Genomic DNA, 24,896 nt, shown 5'->3' with positions numbered 1-24,896 from the left:
CCTGGGCCCCTTGGGGCTTATGGCTGAAGAGAGGTTACAGTACAAAAACAAAATCATTGTAAGAGTCACTCAACAAACCAACAACAGTAGCTGGGTTGGTGGCCAGGATGCCTCTCTGGCCAATGGAAGCAGCCTAAAGGGAAGGAGGAGGACCAGAGGAGAACCAGGGGGCCAGCCTGGGGAGGGGTCATACGTGTACAAAGAGGCTGCTGTCCTTGCATCTTCTCCTCTCTCCTTTGCCTAGGGGCAGCCGAAGGGTGCTCACCATTGCTGCATGTGTGGTTGGTGATGCAAGAGGTTCCCAGCTGCGTGAAGCCTGTCTTACATCGGCTGCAGTTCCTGCTGGAGCCTTCACAGCTCAAGCAGCTCTCGTCACACCTGTGGGGGGAACACGGGTTCCTGGTTGGCAAAGAATCCCAACCACTCCCTTCCCAGATCCTCCTCACCCTCCTACCCTGCACCCCTGGCTGGAACCGTGCCCTCACGATGGCTGGAAACCCCAGCCCAGCATTTGTATCTCTCCTCCTATCTGACCTCTACTGCCCTCGAAGTGGAGACGGTCACAGCAGGAGGATGCCTGGAGCTGAGGACAGGCCCTAGTCTCTGAGCCTGGGCACCACAGTGCCCAGGAGAAGTCCAGTGGCTCACCTGGACTCTCCCCGGGCACTGTGGTGTCCCCCCCACAGGTGGCTCCCTGGGTACATCAGCATTAATTCTTAGGGCTCAGGGCCAACATCCACCCCGAATGTGACAGGACCCTGGAGTTGGCCAGAGGCTGTTGTCCACCAAGCTGAGCCTTCTTTTTGGTGCCATCGGCCTCCGTGCGGTGACAGGGGTGGCACCAATCCTGTCCTGGAGATGGGACCCAGGGCCATTGCTAACAGGGCACCGTAACCTCAGGGGAGGGTCGGCGCACTCTGGCTCTCAGGCCGCATCCAGCAGCTTCCTTGGAGTCAGTCTCGCTCATTGATCTGCGTCGGTCTGCTCATCAGGCCCTTCACAGAAGAGCCTGCTAATGTGGAGACAGGGCTTGGATGTGCACCTTCCTACTCTGAGCGGCGCTCAGACCTGGTCTGTACCCGCTGCCTTTTCTGAGTCCAGCTTTAGGGACTTGGTCTCTACAGATCTACCTCCTACCTCACATCAAACTGCATCCCCAAAAGGCCTGGGAATGGGGCTTAGGCAGGGCATCAGACAGAAGCCCAGCTCAGCCATGCCTGGGTCTGCCCTGCGTGGACAGTTCTTTGCTTAGGACAGATGTCACCAGCCCAGCAGTGACGAGATGCCAACAACAAGGCTCAGGTCAGATGCCACCATGGATTCTGGCTGCTTAGGGCCTCTTGGGCAGTGGCCCACAGCCTGGGTGAGAGGCGGCTTTTCTTTCCTGGGGGTAGCTGAGGGTGCCTCCAAACTGGAGCTCAGGCCCCGCATGTAAGTTAATGCTTAGAAATGTATAAATCCTACTGGCAAATGGCATCCAGGAGCCCTCCTCATACAGCAAGGGCCCGGCCTCCTCCTCCTGCCCCCAGAACCCAACAGGGAGGAAGGGGCCTGCCGTGTAGACCCTGTTCCTGTGTACTCTGGGGAAGGCCCCAGGGCCTGGACCCTGTCCTGCTGTACTGCTTTGGTCGGGCCACAGGCCCCTGGTGCCACAGCACAGGGGACAACTCCCCCTGCCCGCCGCACCCCACCCCCACCTCACTTCTCTTACAATGTCCACTAGTGAGATGGAAGCTAGAGCCAAGCCATTGAACTGTGGGGTCAGCTGTCTTGAAGGCCCAGGGCCTGAACATTTCCAGGCCACGGCTGAGGGGTGCTTCCACTCTAAACAGTGAGCAGGGTGGCTAGAGTGGAGAACCAGGTGTACACAACTTACTTTCTTCTCTAAACTCAACCTCACAGAGCTCCAGGATCTCAATGGCAGCTTCCACAGGGGTGCCAGCTTTCTGCTGCTATGTAACAAACTGTCGTAATGCTACAGTTTAATCCACTACCAGTCAGCATCTCCCAGTTCTGCAGGCAGAAGTCTGGGCAAAGTTCTGACAGGCTTTCTTGCAGGGTCTCATAAGGACTCGGTCAAGGTATTGGCCAGCCTGGTCAGATCTGGAGGCCCCAGCTCAGGGGGCTGCTCCCTGATGCTCCCCCAACTGCCTGGGGATTCCAGCTTCTCTGAGAGACTCTCTTGGCTTCTCTGTCAGGGTTACCGTGCTTGGCACGTGGTCCTCTCAGGCAGGGGGCTTTCAAGATGCCTTCTGTGGTACCTACCTCACCCCCAAATACCACAGTGAACTCTGCTCTGCCAAACTCTGCAGGATAGCACCCACCACAGCCCACCCCCTGCCTTACTGCCAGGGCTACTGCCCCCACCTCCTGTCCTTAGGCTGATCCAGGTCTTGTCATTCTTCAGTCTGGGCAGAGACAGAGCAGAAGGCCTGCCTGAGTCTTGCCCCAACTGCATACCTGGGAGGGGCTGAGGGAGGGAAGGTGTGAAGGGGCTGGGGGTGGGAGAGGCTAGCTTGCCCCTTAGGCAAGCTCCCTACCAGGTTGCTCTGTCTTCAAAGTGGTCCTTGCTTGGTCTTCTAGGTCCTGTTTCTAAGTTGAGGGGAGTCTGGTGCCTCTTGAAATTCCTATTATGGACTGTTCTCAGCCTTGCACTGTAGCTTCGCGGGTCTTCTCAGCATGCAGGCTGCCAACCCAGCAGCCCTGTGCCGTGGCCTGGCTTTTCCCCATAAATCCTGCCTGGCTGCTTGTTCCCTCAGAGCTGCCCTGGCCGGCACTTAGCACCCTGGGGCCTTTGGACAGTCAGGCTTTCTGAAAGCTATAGCTGCTGGAGCTGGGAGAGGCCCTGCACAACCATGAAGACCAAGGCCATTCATCCTTCCAGAGGGAGCCACACTGAGGGGGTCTTCAGAGCCAGGGACTCAGGAGATGGAAATTCTCTGAACAGCTGGCATTTCGCCACCTGGACACCCCACACAGGGGTCTTCCTGGGTGTGTGTCTCCAAGACCAGCACTGGACCCTCCTCTAGGGCTGAAAGCTTTTTCTCTATGTGGGTGAGTGCCCAGGGAGCTGCTGCCCTCTGCTGCCAAGGAGGTCACTGGGGCCTCTTGCCCCCTGCCTCCTGCGGCTGGGGCCCCGTAGCTTCTGGGTGCCCTGTGGGGGCTGGGTGCAACACTTGTGGGAGTACCTAGCATCGTGTGGGATCCAGGAGGTCTGACAAAGGAACCTGATGATCTCTATGTAGTTGCACTGGTCTCTGGGCTGCTGTACTCACCCTGGAACCAGCTGGCTGATTAAAATGAAAACGTACTTTATTTTTTATTTTTTATTTATTTTTGGTCTTTTAGGGCCACAACTGCGGCATAGGGAGGTTCCCAGGCTAGGGGTCTAATTGGAGCTATAGCCGCTGGCCTACACCAGAACCACAGCAATGCCAGATCCCAGCCGCATCTGCGACTTACAACACAGCTCATGGCAACACCAGATGCCCAACCCACTGAGGGAGGCCAGGGATCAAACCTGCATTCTCATGGATGCTAGTCATCTTTGTTTCTGCTGAGCCACGACGGGAACTCCTAAATTATCTAATTTTAAGTTTTAAACAATCTGACATGTGGTTTCCTTAATTACATGGTGTGAACACACTGTGGTCTGTGGTGCAGGCTCCCTGGGGTCTGTTCCGGTGTGGGGGCTCTGCAAGGCGGGCCCGGCACTCTGTATCCTGCCCTCTCCAGCTACACAGTGCCTGGCACACAGCGGCTCTCAGTGAAGACTCAGGAAGTGAATGACAGAATGAGAGCCACTACCTGACTTGTGACCTAGGCCATCCCTACCTGCAGGGTTCCCTTTTCTGCAAACAGTTCCTGTCTGGCCACCATACTCACTGCTGTCATGGGATGCAGCATGCCCCTTCCCCAGCCCCAGAACAGGGGTCAACCAGACCCGGCCCTCCTGCTCTCCTTCCCCGGCAGTCTCGGAGGCTGCCCGGAGGACTGCCTGGAAGGGTCACCTACCTTCGACACACTTTGTGGGGCAAGCCCGGCATCTCCTCTGGGTAGAAGCCCTCGCCACAGGCCGGCACACATCTCCAGTCTTGGAAGTGGAAGTTTGTGGCACAGTGAATACATTCTTCTCTGCTGGGCCCTGAGGGGTCCGGGAAAAGTAGCAGAGGTCAGGGACCACCCACCCACTCATCAGGTGTCCTGGGCCTGCTGCAGCGCCTGCGAGCTCTGGGTTCTATTCAGATGATGCCTCCAGGTCACCACCACACCTCGATCCCCAGGTGCCCAGCATACATCTGCAGTGGGCCCTCCTACCCACTCCTGGGAGGTGGGCATCCCATCTCCACTTAACGGACGGGGACGTGGAGGCATGAGCTGAGCTCTGCACACTGCCCGCTGCCTGTGCCTTGTTCATCCACCATGATTCCAAGTGTTTCCTTTCCCAAAAGGCCTGGGCCGAGCTTCAGCCAGAGCTCTGAGCTTTGAGTGAAATATGGCCTGGCCATACTGAGGTGAGCTGCAAATGTAAAAAACATACACACTGGATTTCAGAGATGTAGAAAAAAGAAGGAAGGAAGGAAGGAAGGGAAGAAAGAAAGAAAGAAAGAAAGAAAGAAAGAAAGAAGGGAGGGAGGGAGGGAGGGAGGAAGGGAGGAAGGAAAGAAAGAAAGAAAAGAAAGAGAAAGAAAGAGTGAAAGAAAGAAAGTAAAATAGCTTTTTGATTTTTTTTTTTTTTTTTTTTTTTTTTTTTTTTTTTTTTTTTTTTTGCCATTTCTTGGGCCACTCCTGCAGCATATGGAGGTTCCCAGGCTAGGCGTCAAATTGGAGCTGTAGCCGCCGGCCTACACCACACAGTGATGCCAGATTCTTAACCCACTGAGCAAAGCCAGGGATCCAACCCACAACCTCATGGTTCCTAGTTGGATTCGTTAACCACTGAGCCACGACAGGAACTCCAGCCACGATGGGAACTCACATGTTGATTTTTAAAATATTGTTTAGATGTAGAACTTACAGTATTTAGAAGCATGGGTTAAAATAAATAAGATGTTATAATTACTTTCACCTGTTTCTCTAGGGCACATAGAAGTGCATCAGTAGCTCATATTATGTTTCTATTGGACAGAACATAGTGCAAGATGATATGGGTTGGGGGCATGGGGGCTGACAGGTATTTGATGTGAATGACCAGGACACTTTCAACAGAATAAAAACCCTTTGTGTGTTTTCAATTTTTTTTGTGTGTCTTTTTAGGGCCACATTCACGGCATATGGAGGTTCCCAGGCTAGGGATCCAATCGGAGCTGTAGCTGCCGGCCTACACCACAGCCACAGCAATGCCAGATTCTTAACCCACTGAGCAAGGCCAGGGATCGAACCTGCAATTTCATGGATACTAGTCGCATTTGGATATAATGGGAACTCCCTTTGTGTGTTACACTTTTATTTTATAAGGCTTATGGGGGGAGAGGGTGGCCAGAGAGGCCAAAGCTCTGAATGAAGGATCCAGAGTCGTGAAGGAAAATCTGTAGTTCAGTCAAGAGGACTCAGCAGCCCAGGGCAGGCAAAGGTCCAGTTGGAAGAAACCATGCTGTCCCTCTGTCTGTCTGCCCACCTGTGCATTCATTCTCACCAACAAGTAAGTGCTGGGCATCCACTCTATGCCAAACATCCCCAAAGAGCACCTAACAGGATGTCAGAGACGCAGCGAGGTGGCCGCTGGCTGGTGGCTTAGAGGGTTGAACCCAGAGAGATGTCATCTCAGATGCTCAGGGTGACCACAGCTTTGGTTAAACCTCTCCTCACTTTGATCTGATCTGGTCTCAGCTTGAGGCCTGACAACTAAGGCAGAGGTGTCCTGCCATCTTCCTGGAGTCACTTCTGGACCTAGAGGGGGCCTCTTGGCTGCATCAAGAGAGGACCCCTTTGTAGACAGGGATCCGCAGGGCACCTCTGCCAGCCCCGAGGCTCAGTGCTCTGGCAGCTGGTTTTCACCTCTCAGAACTACAGCTTTAAACCCCGAAGGGGATTCTGAGTTCATCCCAGACCGTGGGAGCGAGGCAGAAGCCAAAATCCTGGGGGTGGCAGGCCTTCATGAGGGACAGCTATCCACCCACCTGGGCTCTTCATAGGGGTGTCCTCCCTCTCCTTCTGGGATGCAGTGGGAGAGCCGCCCTACAAATACGTCTGGTGTATGTCCTGGATGGAAGGCTGCTCTTGTGCCCCCCTGCATCCCTCCACCATCATTTATCTCTAGGGGGTGTCTGGGGTGGGTGGCTCGGCCCTTGGAAGCCTTGGGCCTCCCCTGCTGAACCTTATCATCTACATTGTACTGCCTTGGCCACTGGGGTCCCCAGTGCCTGAGGACCTTCTGCACTGGAAAAGAATAATCACTCTTTTTTTTTTTTTTGTCTTTTTGTCTTTTCTAGGGCCGCACCCATGGATGCTTCAGATGACAGCATCCCCAACTTGACTGCAATCTCATGCAAGATGGAGCCAGGCCTACACAGATAAGTCACTCCTGGATTATCAAGTTCCAGAAATACATATGTGAGAACATACATGAATGCTGGTGTTTTTTTTTTTTTTGGTCTTTTTCCAGGGCCGCACCCGTGGCATATGGAGGTTCCCAGGCTAGGGGTCGAATCAGAGCTGTAGCCGCCAGCCTATGCCACAGCCACAGCAATGCAGGATCCGAGCAGCGTCTGCAATCTACACCACAGCTGACGGCAATGATGGATCCTTAACCCACTGAGCAAGGCCAGGGACTGAACCTACACCCTCATGGTTCCTAGTTGGATTCGTTAACCACTGCGCCATGATGGGAACTCTGACTCCTGTTTGTTTCTAGTTTAATGCTCAACTTACCAATTTTGAAAGCTGATGCAACTCATTCAGTTGGGGAAGAAGAGAAAGCCCTGGAGTGGATGGAGGCGACAGCCCCATGACAATGTGTACATGCTTAGGGTCACCAGGCTATACACTTCCAAATGGTGAAGATGGTACTTTTTTTTTTTTTTTTTTTTTTAGGGCCACACCAGTGGTATATGGAGGTTCCCCAAGTCAGGAGTTGAATCTGAGCTGAAGCTGCCGGCCACAGCCACAGCCACGTTAGATCCAAGCCTCATCTGCAACCTTCACTACAGCTCACAGCAATGCCGCATCATTACCCACTGAGCGAGGCCAGGGATTGAACCTGCATCTTCATGGATACTAGTCAGATTTGTTTCCGCTGAGCCACGACGGGAACTCAAGAAGATGGTACATTTTACGTTATGGATCTTTTACCATAATGAGAAAAGCTGAGGAAGCACAAATTTCCTAGACAAATTGTTTTCATAATTACTAAACATTATGAACTTTATAGCTCCAAGTCTCTTAGGGATTCCATTTAATCAAAAGGCTTTACCAGCTTTAGACACTTGAAATGTACACAGATCACAACAATAACAGCAAAATGGGTGATGCTTAGCAGGAACCTCCCCACCACAGCTTTTGTGGGGCCCAAATATAAAGTGAAAATGTAGGGCCATTATTTAAAAGCAGGACAAACATGCTATAAAGGCTCCTAAGATATAAAATACTTTGCGGAGTTCCCGTCGTGGCTCAGTGGTTAACGAATCCAACTAGGAATCATGGGATTGTGGGTTCGATCCCTGGCCTCGCTCAGTGGGTTGGGGATCCAGAGTTGCTGTGAGCTGTGGTGTATGTTGCAGACACAGCTCGGATTCCGAGTTGCTGTGGCTCTGGCGTAGGCTGCTGGCTACAGCTCCGATTCGACCCCTAGCCTGGGAACCTCCATATGCCATGGGTGCGGCCCTAGAAAAGACAAAAAGACAAGAAAAAATAAAGTAAAATACTTTGCTTTCTTTGGCAGTCCCTCTCTTGACCTGTCATGGTATTTTAATCCGTTATTTCATGTCGTGCTCCCATGGTGAGGACTGGCCCTCATGCCCCTTGACTTGGCACACATGTGCCTCGCTGGCAGCTACCCACTGCCCAATGTGCCATGCCCAGCTGGGTCCCCTGTACCCACTCACAGCAGATGGTAACTCCAAGGGATCCCATCCTCTCTGCCAGGAGGCTCGAGGTACCCAGACTGGGGATGGACAAGAGGCATGTTCCTACTGAGTCCCCCACTGAGTGCCCCAGGGCACTGCTGGACCAGGGTGGAGACAGCCATTGCGCCCTGTTCTGTACTCATGCCCAACCATGACCCTCTCCACACTGCAGCCCGTCCCCCACTCCAGACCCCGGCAGTGGGCAGCATTGGGAGCAGGGAGGGGAAGGCTAGGGACCTGACAGCTGAGAACAGGTGGACCCTGCCAGGGAGCAAGAAACCTCCTGCCACTCAGAGCTGGAAGCAAGGACCCTTTCCCAGCAGCTGCCAGGGGTGCATGCATCCAGAGCGTGCTCTGTATCCAGAGCGTAGAGAGAACCCAGGTCCACAGGCATGGGGAGCAGGGGGAGACCCCCAGACAGCCTGACACCTGTACACTGCTGAATTACGTGTCTGAAGTGACAGAGATGTTGCTGGGTTGGGTGAGAGAACCCTAAGCGACTCTGAAGCTGTTTGCCCACAGGCAGTGTGAGGATGCAGAGAAAGCAGCTAATCTGAACTACTGAAATCAAAAGCGGCATTAAGCCACACGCCTGAATCTTGTGGATTCGAGTGCCTGTAAAATTAAAGTAAGCGACATCAGCAAAGCTCCTTAATCAACCTGGGCTAAATAATGAGTCAAAGAAACAAGAATGAAAACAACAGGCAACAAGGCAAACGCTAGGAAAGGGGCTGAGCCCCTGTCTTTTTGGAGGTTGTCCCAGAAGGGGCTCCAAGAAGGCACATTTTCTACAGGCCTTGAGGGTGCTTAGTATGTCCACTCTGGTCAAGGGTCGAGGGCCCCTGGACATGGGCTCCCGTCTGGCTGCACGTCCCAGGACCTACATTATAGCATCAGTGACTGACTGAGCAGAGACCTAATTCTTACATCACTACCACGGCACAAACTCAATCTGAGGTGAGTTGCTTAGAACAAGGACCAAAATGCTGGGTGGGGAAGGAGTGTCAATCAGAAATGTACCTGAGCCCACGCACTCAGTATATGTGCTGCGAGGTCCTGCTGCAAATAACTGCAGCACGAAGCCTGACAAGGCAAATGCATTCTCTGCTAATTTTCATAACAACTGTGCCTGGAAGACAGCTGTGCTATATAACCTTTGTGAGGAATTACAACACACATTAAATTGTAGAAGTCTTTTCCTCTTTGAGTAAAATGTTCAAAATAAGAGCAGACAGGTGCAAAGAACTAAGGCTATGTTCCATAAAGCCTTCTTCCCTTCACCACCGGAATTTGCCCCCCTCCTCTGCCCCCCCCTGAATCTTTAGGGGGTTGAACCACAGGCAGTGCTATCCCACAGCAAGGGCTGGGTTCCACACGAAACAGCTTACGAGAAGTCAGCAGCCCTGTTCAGCCTGCAAACATCCTCTGCTTGGCTGGGCTTCTAATGCCAGGAAACCTAGGCTGTTTAAAGTGGGCCCTTGTGTTTGCTTGTTTGTTTTCTTAATTTTAAAAATTCAGATAAAACGTACCTAACATAAAATTTACCATATTAACCATTTAAGCCTATAGCTCAGTGGTATCAAGTACATTCATGTTGCACAGCCATCACCACCATCCGGCTGTCCTCAGAACGTTTTCATCTTCCCCAATGAACCGATGGACCCATTAAACATCATTTCCTCATTCCCCTCCCCCGGCCCCTGGTAGGGCCTCTGGGATTGGATGCTGCAACACCAAGTCTGGGTTTTCTGGGTTTCAAGGTAGTTAACCTGCCCGCCTGGGTAACTCGGGCTCCCGCTCTGGCCTCCGAGGCATGCCATGAACTCACCTACACAGGTCTGGCAGGTGTGATGGCATTCCCCACACCTGATCTGCTCAGAGTCAAAGTAGGTGCCCGGCTCACAGTCTGGAATACAGCTGCCCCGTGCAAGGCTGTTGAAAAGAAAGGCAGGTTTTCATATCCTTTCCAAAATTCTAATTTAGTTACGGTTTATTCTCACATGACCTTTCTGAGAGCAAACGAAAGCTGCTAAAGCATGACTCTTTGTGTCACTTAAGGGTTCTAAGCTAATGCAGCAGCCTGAGGGCAGCTGGAAGGGACAGCCCGGCCTGGAAGCCGAGTCTCTGCCTTCTGGCGGCCAGGGTGCCAGGGGCTCCTTCCCCAGAACCCCACAGCCTCTGTCCCAGTGCAGGAGGCCACATCCTCTCCTGCTCTGTGATGGTTTCTCTTCACTGACTCCAATCACACTAGAACCCATGCCCCACGAGGAGAACCAGAGCGGCGGGGGTCGTCCTGGTGGCTCACTGGCTCGGTCTCACTGGGAGCAGCCCTGGGTGAAGCCTTGGCATCTATAATGTGTGAAGGGGTGGTGGCAAGGCTGACCCTGAAGCCCAGTGGGCTCCTGCCTCTCTCTCGCTTGAAACCTTCTTTGCTGCACAATGAACTTGACGTAAAATCCTCTCCTGGGACATGGCAGCCTTCCCTGCTGTGACTCTGGCCTTCCTCCCTCACCTCACCCGGCAGCGAGGCAGCAAAGGCACAGGTGCTGGAGTGGCCTCTTCAGCCAAACCTGCCTCTGCCCTTCCAAGCCATGATCCTAGCCCTGGGCTGGCCAGTCAACCTTCCTGCACCTCTGTCCCCTCTGCTGTGGAACAGTCAAGGCTCCTGCACGGTCTGGCTGCTTTGAGGACAGAATGAACAAATACATGGGAAGCCCTGGCAGGTGTCAGGCACCCAGCAGTGTGAATGGATTCTGGTTACTGCTTCAGCTCCCAAGGTCACTCTGGGCTTGCTGTGCCCTTTGCCAATGGGTCTGCTGCCAGACACATGGAACATGTGACCAGGGTCTGTGAGATCTAGAGGCTCCGGCACTTAGTGGGGCTGAAAGCATCTCTGTATCAAGGTGGAGGCTGGCCCAGGGCTCCTCCTGGTCCTGGCACCCAGGTCGCTGCACCTGCACTTCAGTCAAGTCTTTATTAATAGCTATTCTCAGCCCTAAAGAGATGGATGCACGGCACAGCTGCCCTCACTGCTTCAACGGGACAGCGATGCTTTGAAGCCACAGTTTAAAAGGATATTGGGAAATAAAGGGAAGCTTTCTATGGATTATGGCTGACGATGTTTCGGAGTTCTAGTGCCTTGCTGACTGCTTGTCGTGGCTGGAACCACTGCCTCTGCCTGGGGGCTACTGCCCAGGAGGCATTTTTTCCCATAACACAGCTCCCAGCCTAAGCAACTGACTTCCTTTCTCCAACCCAATCCACAGGAGCAGGAACAGGTTCCCCAGGACTCCCCTAGCACATCTCTGCTGCAAAATGGGTTCCAGGGATCTGGAAAAACTGAGCCTCCCCTGACAACTGGTCTCCAGCCTGGATGGGGGGCCCTGTGGGAGGGGCCACACAGCTGCCACCCGGGGCCCCTGCAGTGGGGCCAACTGGCCATCTCTGCCTTCCCCTTTGGGGTCTCTTTCCTTGACCTCTTTGTTCTTCTGCTCCTAATCATGCCATGTGCAGCTCCCAGGTTCAAATGAGAACAGATGTGATGTGTGACTCTGGGGCCTGTTCCCCTTCCCTCCCTCGACTCCCAGGTGTCCAAGGAGTGGACACTCTCCTCTCTGATCCCCTGACCCGGATGAGGGGCAGGCTAGGGGAGCTGCAGCATGGCAGCTACATCATGCTGCCCATGAAAACTCTTCCTTTCCCCATTAGTATTTATATGAAGAGGAAGAATGATCTATACGTCAGAGGTTGCGGTGAAGATTAAATGAGGCAGTGTTGATGAGAGCAGCTGAATAAAATGCTTCAGTTTTCTTCTTTCACTCCTCATTCCAAAAGAATTCAACCCTGCGAGTGAATTTCAGTCTCAGCAGCATTTGGGTGGAAGGGAGGCTGGGCTTGGGGGATCAGAGCATCCTCAGCTGGGGCCCGCTGGAAATGCAGAGTCACAGAGCTGCTGGGTCAGTATCTGCATTTTGACAAGGGCCCTGGTGACAGTGATGCCCTCCCGTCCCATGCTCACTGTGGGGTGAGAAGCGCCGCCTTCGCTGACACTTGTCTTTCTTCCTTAAAATGCAGATCCTGGTTCTAGACTAGACTACAGGAGGACACACAGCACGATTTTGAACAGAATGTTCTCTAAGCTTCTCAACAGTAACTTTAAGGATATAAAGTTTAACAGCAACTTTAAGGATATATACATATAAGTGATGTGTATTTGGCTGCATTCAGTGGACTAAACCACATTTCAAAATATTGTGGCAAAAATCATTAACCTGGTAGCTTTTTTTTTTTTTTTTTTTTTTTTTTTTGCTTTTTAGGGCTGCACCTTTGGCATATGGGCGTTCCCAGGCCAGGGGTCAAAGAGAAGCTACAGCTGTTGGCCTACGCCATAGCCACAGCAACGCAGGATCCAAGCCATGTCTGCGACCTACACCACAGCTCATGGCAACACTGGATCCTTAACCCAGTGAGTGGAGCCAGGGATCGAACCCGTGTCCTAATGGATCCTAGTTGGGTTCGTTAACTGCTGAGCCACAAAGGGAACTCCGATAGTAACATGTTTTTAAAGGAGACACGTGCTGAGCCTGGTGGAACAAGGTGAACCAGGAATCTACAGAGTGTCTCCAGGAACAAGCTCCTCACCTGCAAGGAGACATGAGAGCTGGGAAGACAGAGAAGACACGGTAACAACAGGGTAGGGGGATATGGGCTTCCCAATGCACCCCCACCCCCCGCCCCTGTCCATACCAGGAGGGAAACTGGGCTGGTGGGGCTACTGGTGCCTAAGAAGGAATTCCTTGCCTTTCTGGGTGCCAGCCCTACTTTCTATGATCAACTCTCATTTTTACCAATTCTCCAAATGTGACATGGAATGTAGAGATGGTCCTCATCCTCTTTCTATCTTAAACACCAATCTCCAAGCGGAAATCTGATTTTGACTTGGAATCTTTCTTTAAAAGGAAGTGAAATTTGGGGAGTATTTTCCATCTCCCAGTCAGTTTGTCTCCTTTTACTCCATGATAGTTTATTACTATTATTATTTTGCTGTTTAGGGCCATTCCCGAGGCATATGGAGGTTCCCAGGCTAGGGGTCTCATTGGAGCTGTAGCCGCCTGCCTACGCCAGAGCCACAGCAACATGGGATTCGAACCACGTCTGTGACCTACACCACTGCTCACGGCAACACCGGATCCTTAACCCACTAAGCAAGGCCAGGGATTGAACCTACAACCTCATGGATCCTGGTCAGATTCGTTAACCACTGAGCCACGACAGGGACTCCTTGACTTGGAATCTTTATCCTGAAAGGCTTTGGGGCTTTTAGGAAAAAGTGGCAAAAACTTTACCGAGTGATAGAAACTAAAATCAGTATATACACATGGCCACGCTTTCAGTCTGAAGGGAGGGTCCTACCTGAATCCTTCTTTACAGACAGTACATTTCTCTGGCTCATCAACACATTTTTTACAGCTTGGGTGGCATTTAAGGCAGTTTTTCTGACCTGGAGAAAAATAAGATGAGGAAAAGAGAAGGGGGAACAGAATGGACGGGGATCAAACCCAGGCAAACGAGCCTCCGGTGTTTCAAAGCAGGGTTGATGCAACAGCTATTAGCAGCATCCCTCTCAGCCCCAGATGGGTGATGTGGTAACAGAACCGCCAGAGGCATGTGGAGACCACGTGCCCATGCGTGGGAGTGTAGGCCTCGCACCTCTTTTCTGGAGGAGATTAAAGTCCTCACACAACCCCGAGGCTTGGAGGTGGGCCCTTTTTAGAGACGACAGCCTCTGGTCCTGCTTATTCCTTAGGGACTGGAGCCAGCCCCCGGAGGGCGCAACAGCTTACTCAGGGGCAGTGCTGATCCCCTACCCCAGAGCCTTCCCCCGGGTCTTTACTGATGCCTGGGCACTCTGTACACAGACACGAATACATGATGCCCACCAGCCCTCGGTGGGCGGAGTGTGGGGGAGACCTGGGTCTCAGCTCCACCTGCACGGCTTCAGCAATTATCCACTCCACTCATCTGGCACCTTGTCAGTGCCACCCTGTGCTCTGCCTCCTCCTCAGGGCCCCATAGGTGGTACATGCACTGCAGGGGCTCAGGGAGGGTGTGTGCAGGTGACCAAAGTGGCTGATTCTCACCCAGGGGGAGTAGCAGGCAGTGGAGATGAAGGAACCTCCACAGGTCTGGTTGCCACTCAGGGAAGGTGTTTGCAAAGCCTGTGAAACACATCTTGCACAACTATTATTTGCATCCCCCTTAAGGAGAGTGATTATTTGATGGCTTATCTATATCTTTCTTTAAAGACATACTCCCTGGCTCCTTCTCCACGGGAGTAACAGCAGGGCTGTGATGGGATCTGTCCTGTAGGATGCAGGCCCGGAGACCAGCTCTGGGTAGGCCTGTCCCTGCACAACAGCCAGTAACACAGTAACTTCTTTGAACTCATCTAAGAGCTGCCCATCAGTTTAATCCACACCCTCTCTTTTGCCTCTTCTGGGTGAGGTGAGTGGTGAAATGCTGGCCTGGGGTCCTGGCCCCAGAGCCCACCCATCCTCCTTCCTGGGATGTGGCATGGCAGGACAGCGGGTTGCACTGCTCTGAGTTCAAGTACTGCCTGGGTCACCCCTTGATGTGGGCCCCTAGCCCTCACTCAACTTTGCTTCCCCGTCTGCAAGGTGAGGAAAGCATCACCCACCTCCTGGGAAGGTGGTCACTGTGTAAAGTGCACTAAGACCAATCCCGTCCTCCTGAGGCCCGTTATGCCGGCAGCAGGCTCCTCTTCGGATTCATGGAGACCTGCCAAACTCCCTCTCCTTAAACGCCCATTTCAGCTCCTCGGCTCTTCCTGGAAGGGGCTTTCATCTACTTTCAATCACTCAGGCCACAAGCCAGCACCAGGTCCCTGCACCCTGGCCCGTGTACACATCTACTGCTCCAGGAAAAACTGTAGGACATTCTTGGGGGCCTTTCTTCTTGGAAGTCTGAACTCAGTCTGAGCCTGAGAGCCGCCTCCTCAAGCCACCTCCCTATAGACGCGTGACATTCCTGGACTATGAAGGGCTCCATACCAGCATCGCTCTGAACCACCCTGGCCAGTGTGTGTGTGAACTGCTATCCACTAACAGGGTCCCAGGGCTTGGATTTCCCTTTCTCTCCCATTAAGGATCCTTTCTCAGGACACAGAACACAGAAACCAGAGGGCTGGGCAAATGCTCCCAGAAGGGACCCCAGCCCAGAGAAGGGTTGATGCATCCTGGGGACATGCACTTACTTTCATCAGCATAAAACCCAGCAGGACAGAGGGTCACACAGGTGTTCATCTCCTGATGGTGATAGAACCCTCGGCGGCAAGACAGGCATTGGGTTGCGCTCCGGCCTGAGCATGTCTCACACCCCTTGTGGCAGCGGCGACAGCGTCGTGCTCCTGTGTCCCCAAAGTAGCCCAAGGGGCACGTGCTCACGCACTTCCTGTGGGGGCAGACGGGGAGAGGGCCTTTCCAGTTGAGCCTCAGTCATGTACTTGTGGCAAGCACAGCGGGGCCAGGCCAGGGAAGGCAGCTAACAGAGACAGACCTCAGCTGCCTCCTGAGGAAACCTCAGCAGGGCCCTGATGAAACTAAGGCCCTGGGGTGGAGGTTAAACCATCAATGCCCTGGAGACCTTCCTGATGGAGGAGAGGGTTGAGAACTTGGTGGGGAACCCAGGACTCTTTCCCTTTCAAAGTTTCCTCAAGAGAGGTGGGCCACTCGCAGGCTGTGCTTGGCTGCTGTGGGCAACACCATGATGGGACAGGACTTTTGGGAGTCTCAGCTCCGGCAAAACCCCACCCATCAAGCCCACAGGCAGTGAGCAGATCTCCAGACCATGGGTCAGGCCAGCAGGACAAACGTCTTTCCCAGCGCAACGTGAGTGTGGCTGTGCCTGGGCCCTGAGGACATGGTGAGAGTCCCCAGTGCACCCCTGCTGGAGCCCTGAGGGAATGTGCTCCACACTCACGGATGGGGGCCTCGTTCATGGCCACCTGTACAGACACTGTACTGTGTCAGCAGTTCCCAAGGGGCCGGCAGGCTCAACAGGACCCATTTTTGTTTAACAAAATGGAGAGAAAGTAAGTTTATAAGCACAGACCCCACAGTGCCACAGCCTCTGATTTCTCTGTCAGGGTCATGAGTTACTTGTGTGATGAGAAAAAAAGGATACTAAACATAAAAACCCAAAGCACTGACCCTCAATGTGATTTTTTTTTCTAGGGTGTTAGTTAATTCTTTTTCTAGGGTGTTAGGGCGCTGGGCTATAGGGGCAAAGAACACAGCTTGGCTGCTTAGCAGCATGCTGGTGGGTCTCGAGGCCATGCAGGTGCAGCCCAGTTCTTTACCTGCTCGTCTTGACGCTCCCCAGGCTGAAGTGGACACAGTTCAAGCACTGGTCTGCGTTGGGGCCATCACAGCCTTTGTCACCACACTCCGGATGGCACACACCTTAAAGAAACAAACATTTCCTTTCACCTATAGAGATGCTTTCTCCATCAGGTCCAGTACTTTAGGACCCTGTGTCTAGGTCTCGCGGTTTGCCAGGCCCCTGCTGGGGCCGGAGAGGCAGACCACAGGGCCAGAGCGCCCCCTGCACCACGACAGGGATCCGCCTCAGCTAAGAGCCGAGCTAAGTGTCAGAGGGTCTGATGACTCTGGACAGGGATGGTCTGAGAACAAGCAGGACAGTGGGTGGTGGTGGCAGGGGGACCCAGATCAGTGGGGAGAGGGGCATCGTGAGACTCTAGAAGAGCGGCCACAGCAGGGGGGTCGGCGGGATGGGGAATGCTTCACTCAGTGTCATCTCCTGCATCAGAGTCATGATGCTGGGCCAGCTGCCAAGCCTGATTTCCATCGAGAAGGACGAAGCAATGCAAATATGGCGAGAAGAGGGCTTGAGGGCATTAAGGAAGCTACCACCAAGCAGTGATGCTCTGATGGAAGTAAGCAGGAGAGGCTGGAAGAGAAACTGCCACATCCCACACATGTCTTAAGGGAGTCGGAATGCGTTTCTATGTCCTTTGGGTGGGTCTGGGCTGGGTGGGAGCTGAACCCTATTCGGCTCCCCTCTCTCTCACCCTCTGTGGAGCGCCACCCCTGTCTTCCCTTGAGCCCCCAATTCTAACTCTGGGAGCCTGTGTATTGTTGTCAAAGTGATGGAGAAAAATGTAGGCACATGGGGACCTGCAGGTCTCCCTTTCACCTACCCCACAGGGAAGTGCCCAGTTTGACCGGCTCTTGCCCTCAGGGGCCTGGGAAAGCCCATCCACAGGTGTCCCAACCTGGGGAACCAGGCCAGCGCTGTAGTGGGACTCCTGCCTCCATTGTCCCCCATCCTGTTCCTCCTTTGGAAATGGCCCCAGAAAGCCTCCCCATGTGGGGAGGAGCCCAGGAGGGCATTCCGAGGGCTTCGGAGTCTTTGGAAGAAAAAACAACCTTCTACAAGGTTTCAGTTGTTGGAAGGGTGGGGAGTGAGTTCAGAAGTAAAGAGGAGGTGATTTGCTGGCCACCAGCATTTCATGGGGACGAGAGGGCAAGACAAAAGTCCCCATTCTCTGCTGTCCACAATGAGTCTTTGCCGAGGGCACAAAGCCCTCTTCATTCGTCCTTAAAGGGCCTCCAGACCTTCCCAGTGTTCGACTCGCTCTATTTTGCTTCCCTCCCTGAAGGTGTACCGTTGTTGACATTTCCAAAGCTTTCATTGTGGGTCCTACCGTGAACCCCTTTCAAAACCGTGGGCTGTTCCCCCAGGTCCGGGGTGTGGAGGGCACTAGAGGCCAAGCTCTAGCGCAAGGCACCCCACCCCTCCCCAGCCCCAGATGGCTGTTCAATTCTGGAATCAGTTCTCACTTGATCTGATGCTTGCCCACCTCATCCCAGCCCACCTGTGGGGACCTCCTCACAAATCCTTCATGGGGCCCTGCGTACCAGGACACAGGCTTGGCTCTCTGGTCCAGCCTCCTCCTGAGCCGGCCTGACGACCCCACCCCTGTCTCTCCCCAAGGCAGGGCTGTCTCACTTGAGAAGATAAACAGTTTCCTCAACTTTCAGGAGACGTAGGGGCCCAGGGAGGAGACAGACCACATTCCTCCCTCTTTCTTGGCACAGGAGACAAAGCTCCATGCAGGCAGGCTTTGGTCTCGAGTGTTCACTGCCAATCGCCCAGCACCCAGAAGAGCATCTGGCCCAGGGCAGGTGCTCGATAAATACCTGGTTAATGGCTAGGGAGTAGGAGGAGAGGGGTGAAAGGAGAGGGGATGAGAATTGGGGAAGCACAGGTGTCATCCTGTCCACACACAGGATGTTCTGGATGCCCCCTCCCTCCAGGCCTCTTTGCGGTGGAGAGACTTGGCAAGAACTGGGCAGGAAGCCCCCTGCAAGGGCAGCAGAACCCTGATAGGCATCTAGGTAACAGCCACATCCAGCCCTGCACCAGAGGCTTGGTGAGAACCCACCCATGCCCGGTACAGGGGTCCACATCTGTAAGCTTCCTCCTCTGTACACTCTCTACTTGGATTATCAAAAAGCCAGTAGTGACTTGGGGATGAACAGAGGCAAAGTAGTATATAGAAGATGGACAGACAACAAGGCCCTACTGTAGCACAGGAATCACCATTCAACAACCCATGATAAACCATCGCGGAAAAGAAAATAAAAAAGAATGTGTATGTGTATAACTAAGTCACTTTGCTACACAGTAGAAGTTAACACAACACTGCCAATCAACTATACTTCAACCGAATTGAACAAAAGCCCAATATCAAGACTCATTTCTGCCCCAAAACATTCTTTTCTTTTTTTTTTTCTCCTGTTTTTTGGGCCTCACCCACGGCACATGGAGGTTCCCAGGCTAGGGGTTGAATCGGAGCTGTAGCTGCTGGCCTACACCACAGCCACAGCCACGCCAGATCCAAGCCATGTCTGTGACCTACACCACAGCTCACGGCAACACCGGATCCTTAACCCATTGAGCAAGGCCAGGAATCGAACCCGTGTCCTCATGGATCCTAGTCAGATTCTTTTCTGCTGTGCCACGATGGGAACTCCCGTGCCATGAAACATTCTTAAATTAAATCTGCCTGGCTGGCCATCGGGTCCCAACCCCTCCATCACTCCTGAGAATGAGAGGGGATTTCTGCTACAGCTGTAACTCACTCTGTGGGAGAGCATGTGCTATTATTCATCGTGCTTATACTCTTGTCTCCTTTTCCTCTCTTCTCAATGAGCCCAAACTTTCCTCAGAGACGCACTATCTTCACATCTCACTTCCCAAGGTTCCAGCTGGAAGGGGAGCAGATGTCTTATGCTGAACCAGCAGGTGAACAACTGACCCTCTCTACAGGGTGTTAGAATGATGCAGGCTTATTTGAAAACTCCAATCTGAATCCTTTGTGGAACACATCCAGGATCAAAAAAACATGCTAACAAATGTTAGAAAGCAACTGGGGTGTTCTGGATGGGTTTTGTCCTTATGGGCTTAGACCAACCCGTAAAGGAACAGGAGGACTCAGGAAGCAACACAGCCTTTTTCGCCATGTACACATCTGAGGAAAGTGCTCCAAGTGGAACCTCTGTGTCACTCTGAGGCTGAGGTGGGTGTAGGAGGAGAGGTGTCTGCACTGAGAGCCCTGTCATCACTGGTCCCATCTCCTTCCTGATGGTGTGTGACTGGGGCACCTCACTCACCAGGCTTCAGCCCCACCTGGGGAGCAGAGAGGCGCCCTCCCCGTCTCAGGGTGGATTTCCATACTCTCATTAACTTCAGGAACCCTGGCTCCACCGTGACCTTCGCCTCCCCCCTTTCAGCCTCTGGCCACCTCCCCTGCTCCATTCCCAGGGAGCAACACTGGCTGAGAATGTCACCTGCCCCTGTCCACCTCATAGCTGCCTCCTTGACAGGACAGCTGCCCTGACAGCTCTGGTGAGGGGCCTGACACCTCCCACAGGACCCTGCTCCCTTTCTGTCCTGGGAGGCTTACTGTCCACACCCCAGTCACCTCCTTCCCTTTACTTCTTGTCCCAGGGAGAGCTGGCCCGCCCCCTGCCCGCCCCCAATACAGTACTGCCCAGCGCTCCTGCTGGCAGGCCTGGGGACTGGGCCCAGTGCCCTCCACGTGCCATCTGTCCATGACCAGATCCCTGGTACCCAGCCACCTCTGTAAGCTCCCGCTTCGCCCTCTCAGCTGTGTGGCATAAAAATCATGACCTCACCTCGAAATCGCCCCACCTCCATCCCCCATAGTCTCTCCTCCCTAGACTTCTGTATCTGGGCTTGTTTGTCTGTGACTGAGAGGGTGGTGCCCCCAGGGCACCCATGAGATGCTCACACGCCCTTGACTGTGCCTGTGGCTGTTCCTCTTCCACCTCCCTGTAAAGCACCCCCTCTTACCCTCTTGCTCTTTCCCACCTCCGGTTCTTCCGCAGTACGTAGTGCACCTGCCCCACGTATGCCAGAGACTTACAGAGAACTTTCCCAAGTGTCAGACACACATCTTTTTTTTTTTTTTTTTTTTTTTTGGTCTTTTTGCCATTTCTTGAGCCGCTCCCGCGGCATATGGAGGTTCCCAGGCTAGGGGTCTAATTGGAGCTGTAGCTGCCAGCCTATGCCAGAGCCACAGCAAAACAGGATCCGAGCCGCCTCTGCAACTTACACCACAGCTCACGGCAACACCAGATCATTAACCCACTGAGCAAGGGCAGGGATCGAACCCGCAACCTCATGGTTCCTAGTCGGATTCGTTAACCACTGCGCCACGACGGGAACTCCAGGCACACATCTTAATCCCAGAGAGACTCCCTCAAACCACCTAGGACAAGCTCAGGAAGGACTGAGTGGCTTGGGCTGCAGAACAGTCTTACGGCGAGATTCCAGGATAGGATAAGGTTAGAGTAAGTTGCAGATTTTAAGGAAAAAAGATCAGTCCTTTATTAATAATTACTGAATCTTGCCACAGTTTATAAATCACAGGGGGAAACAGAGCAGATTAGTCCATACATAATTCAATGCTCCATTTTAAAGGGATGGTAGAAAAAATTTAAAATTGAATCGGCCGCAATTTATGCTTGATATGTATTGGTGGATTTCTCCATTTTGTTACTTTTTTTTTTCCCAGAAGCTATTAGATAACTCATAGCATCAATATTCTTAGATCTCGCCCATCATTTATCAAGTAGCTGTAATATTTAGCTAAGGAAAATATGCCCAACCAGAAAGGCTCTGTTTTTACAAATCACTAGGATGGTGCAGAGAGAAAGGACCAGCTTCTCACCTAGCGTGCTGATCAAGGCGGCGCCCAAGGTCTTAAGCCCTTTCCCCACTGCTCTGGCTCTCAGCATGGAGAGCTGGAGGCCCAGAGCCAGCGGCCACCTGGCAGTGGGGCTGCTGGAGAAATAGGATTTGCAACAGGCATTTTTACCTCCTGTGAGATGCTTGAGCTGCACCGTGTAGTATCAGTGTCCACTGACGTCCGGTTTTGAGACCCTGTCGTAGGTCGTTCTCCCAGCCCTCGGGCCGGTCAAGATCACCACTGCCAGCAACTCCTGACTAGGCTCGTTCAAGCCAACCATCCTAGGTCCTTCCCATATTCTGGCTACAAGGACTGAAAGTGGATGGACTTCGGAGAAGGTCAGGAGGCAGAGATGTGAGACAGGGGCCCCTGAGGAAAAGGGGATACCCCTGAAGGAGTCTCATTAGCCAGAGGGCAAGTCCCCATTCTGGTTGGGCATAGGGAACCTTTATTTCCCCGGCCTGGAAGGTTGGAGAGTACTTACTGGTTTGAAGCATACTTACTGGTCTGTAAAATATTAGGAGAGCCATGGGAGGAAGGAGCTGTGAGTGCAAATTACCATCGTTAAAAGAGGAAGACCTACAACCCTAACCCCCACCTTCCACCGGGAACAGCCCACATTTTAAGAGCTACACTGGATAACCGAGGTCTCCTCCAGCCTCAGGTCCCTTACCTGTATAGTCCTCTTCGTCCTCAGGAATGTCGGGCTGGGACAGTGACAGGGCAGCCTTGGGTGGCTCCAGCTCCGGGGATGAGAGTTCCAGCATCCTGGAGCGTGACTGATGGGAGCTGAAGGTGTTGTAGGGGTGCTCAGCTGTGCCATACAGGATAAGGCTCCATTCTTTCAATTTCCCTGTAAGGCACCAGACTCAGAGTCACCCAATGGTCTAGAGCCTCCCTTGGAAGTCACTGATGTGTTCTGGCCAGAAGCCTCCGTCACCATGGAAGTGCCAGGTGCTGCCAAGTCAGTCCCCCAAGCCCTCCCCCTACAGCAGAGTTCTGAGCCCACCACCTTCCCTTCCTAGTCACCTGGGCACCAGGGACACACCTCCTGCCTGGGCCCCACTCTTTGCCTCCCCGTCTTGCAGCCTCCCTCGACAGGCCCCCACCCCCCCAATGGGCAGCAGCCTCCTCCCTGTCTTGGAACAGGGTGGATCTGGAGCTGGGCCTGGCTCTGAGCCTTGACCCCTATACCCCCAAGTGTGCTAACTGGGTTACACCGAGGAGTCCTGCTATTTGATCCCCTACCCTGGGTCACAGGAAGGCTGGTCTCTGTCTCTTTCCTTCCCAGCTGGCCCAAGACAGTCAGGCAAGTTTGGTGGATGGCAGTGGTGGTGCAAACCCAACTGTCCACAGAGGCTGGGCACAGGGACAATATCCTCGGGGACAGTGGGATAAATGGTACATATGCGAGGCAGGGTTTAAGGGGAGGAGAGCCGGGCCCCAGAGGAAAGCGGCTCAGGGGAGAGTACCCAGCTATGCAGGTGGTAGGGGGGACCCAACCTCTACCACCTCCACATGGGCGTGTGGCCCATGCTGCTAGGTCTCTTCAGATGGAAACAGGAGGGGGGACACCTGGCCTGCAATTTCCAGGCAAGATCCTTGACATAATAAAACACATGAGAGGCAGAGTCAGATGTGGCCATGGGCTGGCTTCCCTTTCTCGCCATGGTGAGGCCAGCGTTCAGAGCCGTGTGACCCTGTCAGGGATGTAATGCTGTCACTGTCATGAAGGTGAGGGGCTGAGGGCCAGTGTGACCTGCTCCAGCCCCTTAGTGTTGACTGAGAAGCAGATCAGCCCCACACGATTACACAGCTGCAAGCCACTTTGGAGAACTTAGTGACCAAACCTCAGCTGAGGACGTGTGTCTGCCAGCTGCATGCCAGGTGCCGGGGAAAACCTCTGCTCCCTCTTCACTTTCTGTCACTGGGTTTCTTAGCCATCAGAACCCTTTAGGCAAGGATTCTGCTTGGATTCCTTGCTCTTTATTTCTGATTTTAATGTCACTTCTGCTCACTCCTCTCCTCTGAATGGAGGTTTCTGTCTATATGCTCTTTTTGCAATGTAGGCAGCTCTACCATATAATTTCAGCTTTTGTTCTAACTCCAGGAGTCTCTTGGGCTCCCTAAGTCCTAGAATGGGGAAGTGGGGTCCTACCTGTGCACACTGCCCTCAGCCTGTGTGTGGGCTGAGCCTATCCTGTCCTAGGTGGCGTGTGGGCAATGAGGCAACTCACCAGGCCAGCTCCAGCACTATTTGTTCTACATGGTGTCTGTGATTCTGTCACACAACATGGCACAGAGCAGCGCAGTTTCTAACTACTGTCCTAGCCATCAAAGTTCCCAGGTCCCAAAAACCTGCAGTCCCCAAAGCCCCCAAGTCAGGCTCTACATTTGTTTGGGCCCCTCCTGGCCTGGCCAAGATTGCAGGTCCTTTGGCCCCTCCTGAGCTGACCATCTCCTGGGATGCAGTCCTCCAAAGGGCCTGGTTCCTTTAGACACCCCATGGCCATTTCCCTAACACTTTCCAAACGCAGGCCACTCAGCGATGCCAACACAAGAAGTGCTTCACACGGTGCAGGTGCAGGAACCACAGGGCCTGGCTAGGAATCGTCATCCATTCTCAACTCCTGAGGATCAAATCAAAGCTACATTTCAAAACCACAAAGGCTCTGGGCATTTCAGCTGCTGAGTGATGAGCTATGATTAAGCGGGAAGCATAACAACTACACGGCGGGAACAAGGGCTCTGTGAGCTATCATTTGAGTCGAGATTTATTTCAACCCTCTGTAATATCTCCAAAAACACCCACCAAAGCTCTCGTGACTAAAATTAGATTCTTATTTTCGGATAGAGTTTGGCTAGGAGAAACAAGAGGGGCTGTTCCAATTCGGGATCAGCAATTCCAAGAAACCCAGGGAGGAGGGGCTCCCGAGTTCTCATTACAAGGGAAAAAACATGTTTTTTTTGTTTTTTGTTTTTTTCCTTTTCGTTTGTGTGTCTATATGAGATGATGGATGTTAACTTGCGGGTTTGGTCCCTGCCCCTGCTCAGTGGGTTAACGATCTGGTGTTGCTGTGAGCCGTGGTGTAGGTTGCAGACGCGGCTCAGATCCCGAGTGCTGTGGCTCTGGCATAGGCCGGTGGCTACAGCTCTGATTCGACCCCTAGCCTGGGAACCTCCATATGCCACAGGAGTGGCCCAAAGAAATAGCAAAAAGACAAAAAAAAAAAAAGAAAAAAATTTAGTTCAATATAATAATCTATAAACAAAGTGGTTCTAAAGTCAAGGAAGAAATATGAAAGGGCTGTGGTACTCAGGGCTTTTGATTTACATTTCCAAATAATAAACAAATATGAATGGCTCAAAATCTTAAAGTATAAATGGGAATACAATGGAAGGTCCCCTTTAGCTTCCTTCTCTGGCCACCATCTCTCTCCCTGGACAACTCCTTTGCCTGTTTCTTGTGCACCATTCTGGAGGTATTTTATTCTTATCCAAGCAAATATGAACAC

At 52.9% G+C, this 24,896-nt stretch overlaps 1 protein-coding gene across 5 annotated transcripts in view; it reads right to left on the bottom strand.

The window, feature by feature from the left end:
• Window positions 1-24,896, bottom strand: part of PCSK6 (proprotein convertase subtilisin/kexin type 6) — a 188,512-nt gene that overhangs the window by 2,488 nt on the left and 161,128 nt on the right. For 2 of the 5 annotated variants that reach the window (XM_021098934.2, XM_021098939.2), the window contains exons 14-21: window positions 22,055-22,234; window positions 21,885-21,923; window positions 16,441-16,543; window positions 15,337-15,533; window positions 13,476-13,563; window positions 9,892-9,995; window positions 4,015-4,144; window positions 266-378 (exon numbers count right to left, since the gene is read on the bottom strand). In XM_021098934.2, coding sequence (XP_020954593.1) covers window positions 266-378; window positions 4,015-4,144; window positions 9,892-9,995; window positions 13,476-13,563; window positions 15,337-15,533; window positions 16,441-16,543; window positions 21,885-21,923; window positions 22,055-22,234 — 954 coding nt within the window. Of the gene's footprint in view, window positions 1-265; window positions 379-4,014; window positions 4,145-4,739; window positions 5,289-7,820; window positions 9,996-13,475; window positions 13,564-15,336; window positions 15,534-16,440; window positions 16,544-21,884; window positions 21,924-22,054; window positions 22,235-24,896 lie in introns of those variants that run through there. The other 3 variants (XM_021098945.2, XM_021098951.2, XR_014840546.1) reach the window with 2 other exon arrangements.

The sequence above is a fragment of the Sus scrofa genome, chromosome 1 (genome assembly GCF_054392235.1).
Source record: "Sus scrofa isolate SSC_HxYL_T2T_F1_AM1 chromosome 1, Sscrofa_HxYL_maternal_Yorkshire_Landrace_v2.0, whole genome shotgun sequence".
Classification (NCBI taxonomy): domain Eukaryota; kingdom Metazoa; phylum Chordata; class Mammalia; order Artiodactyla; family Suidae; genus Sus; species Sus scrofa.
The sequence above is the reverse complement of the archived record's forward strand: the minus strand, read 5'-3'. Positions and strand labels throughout refer to the sequence as shown.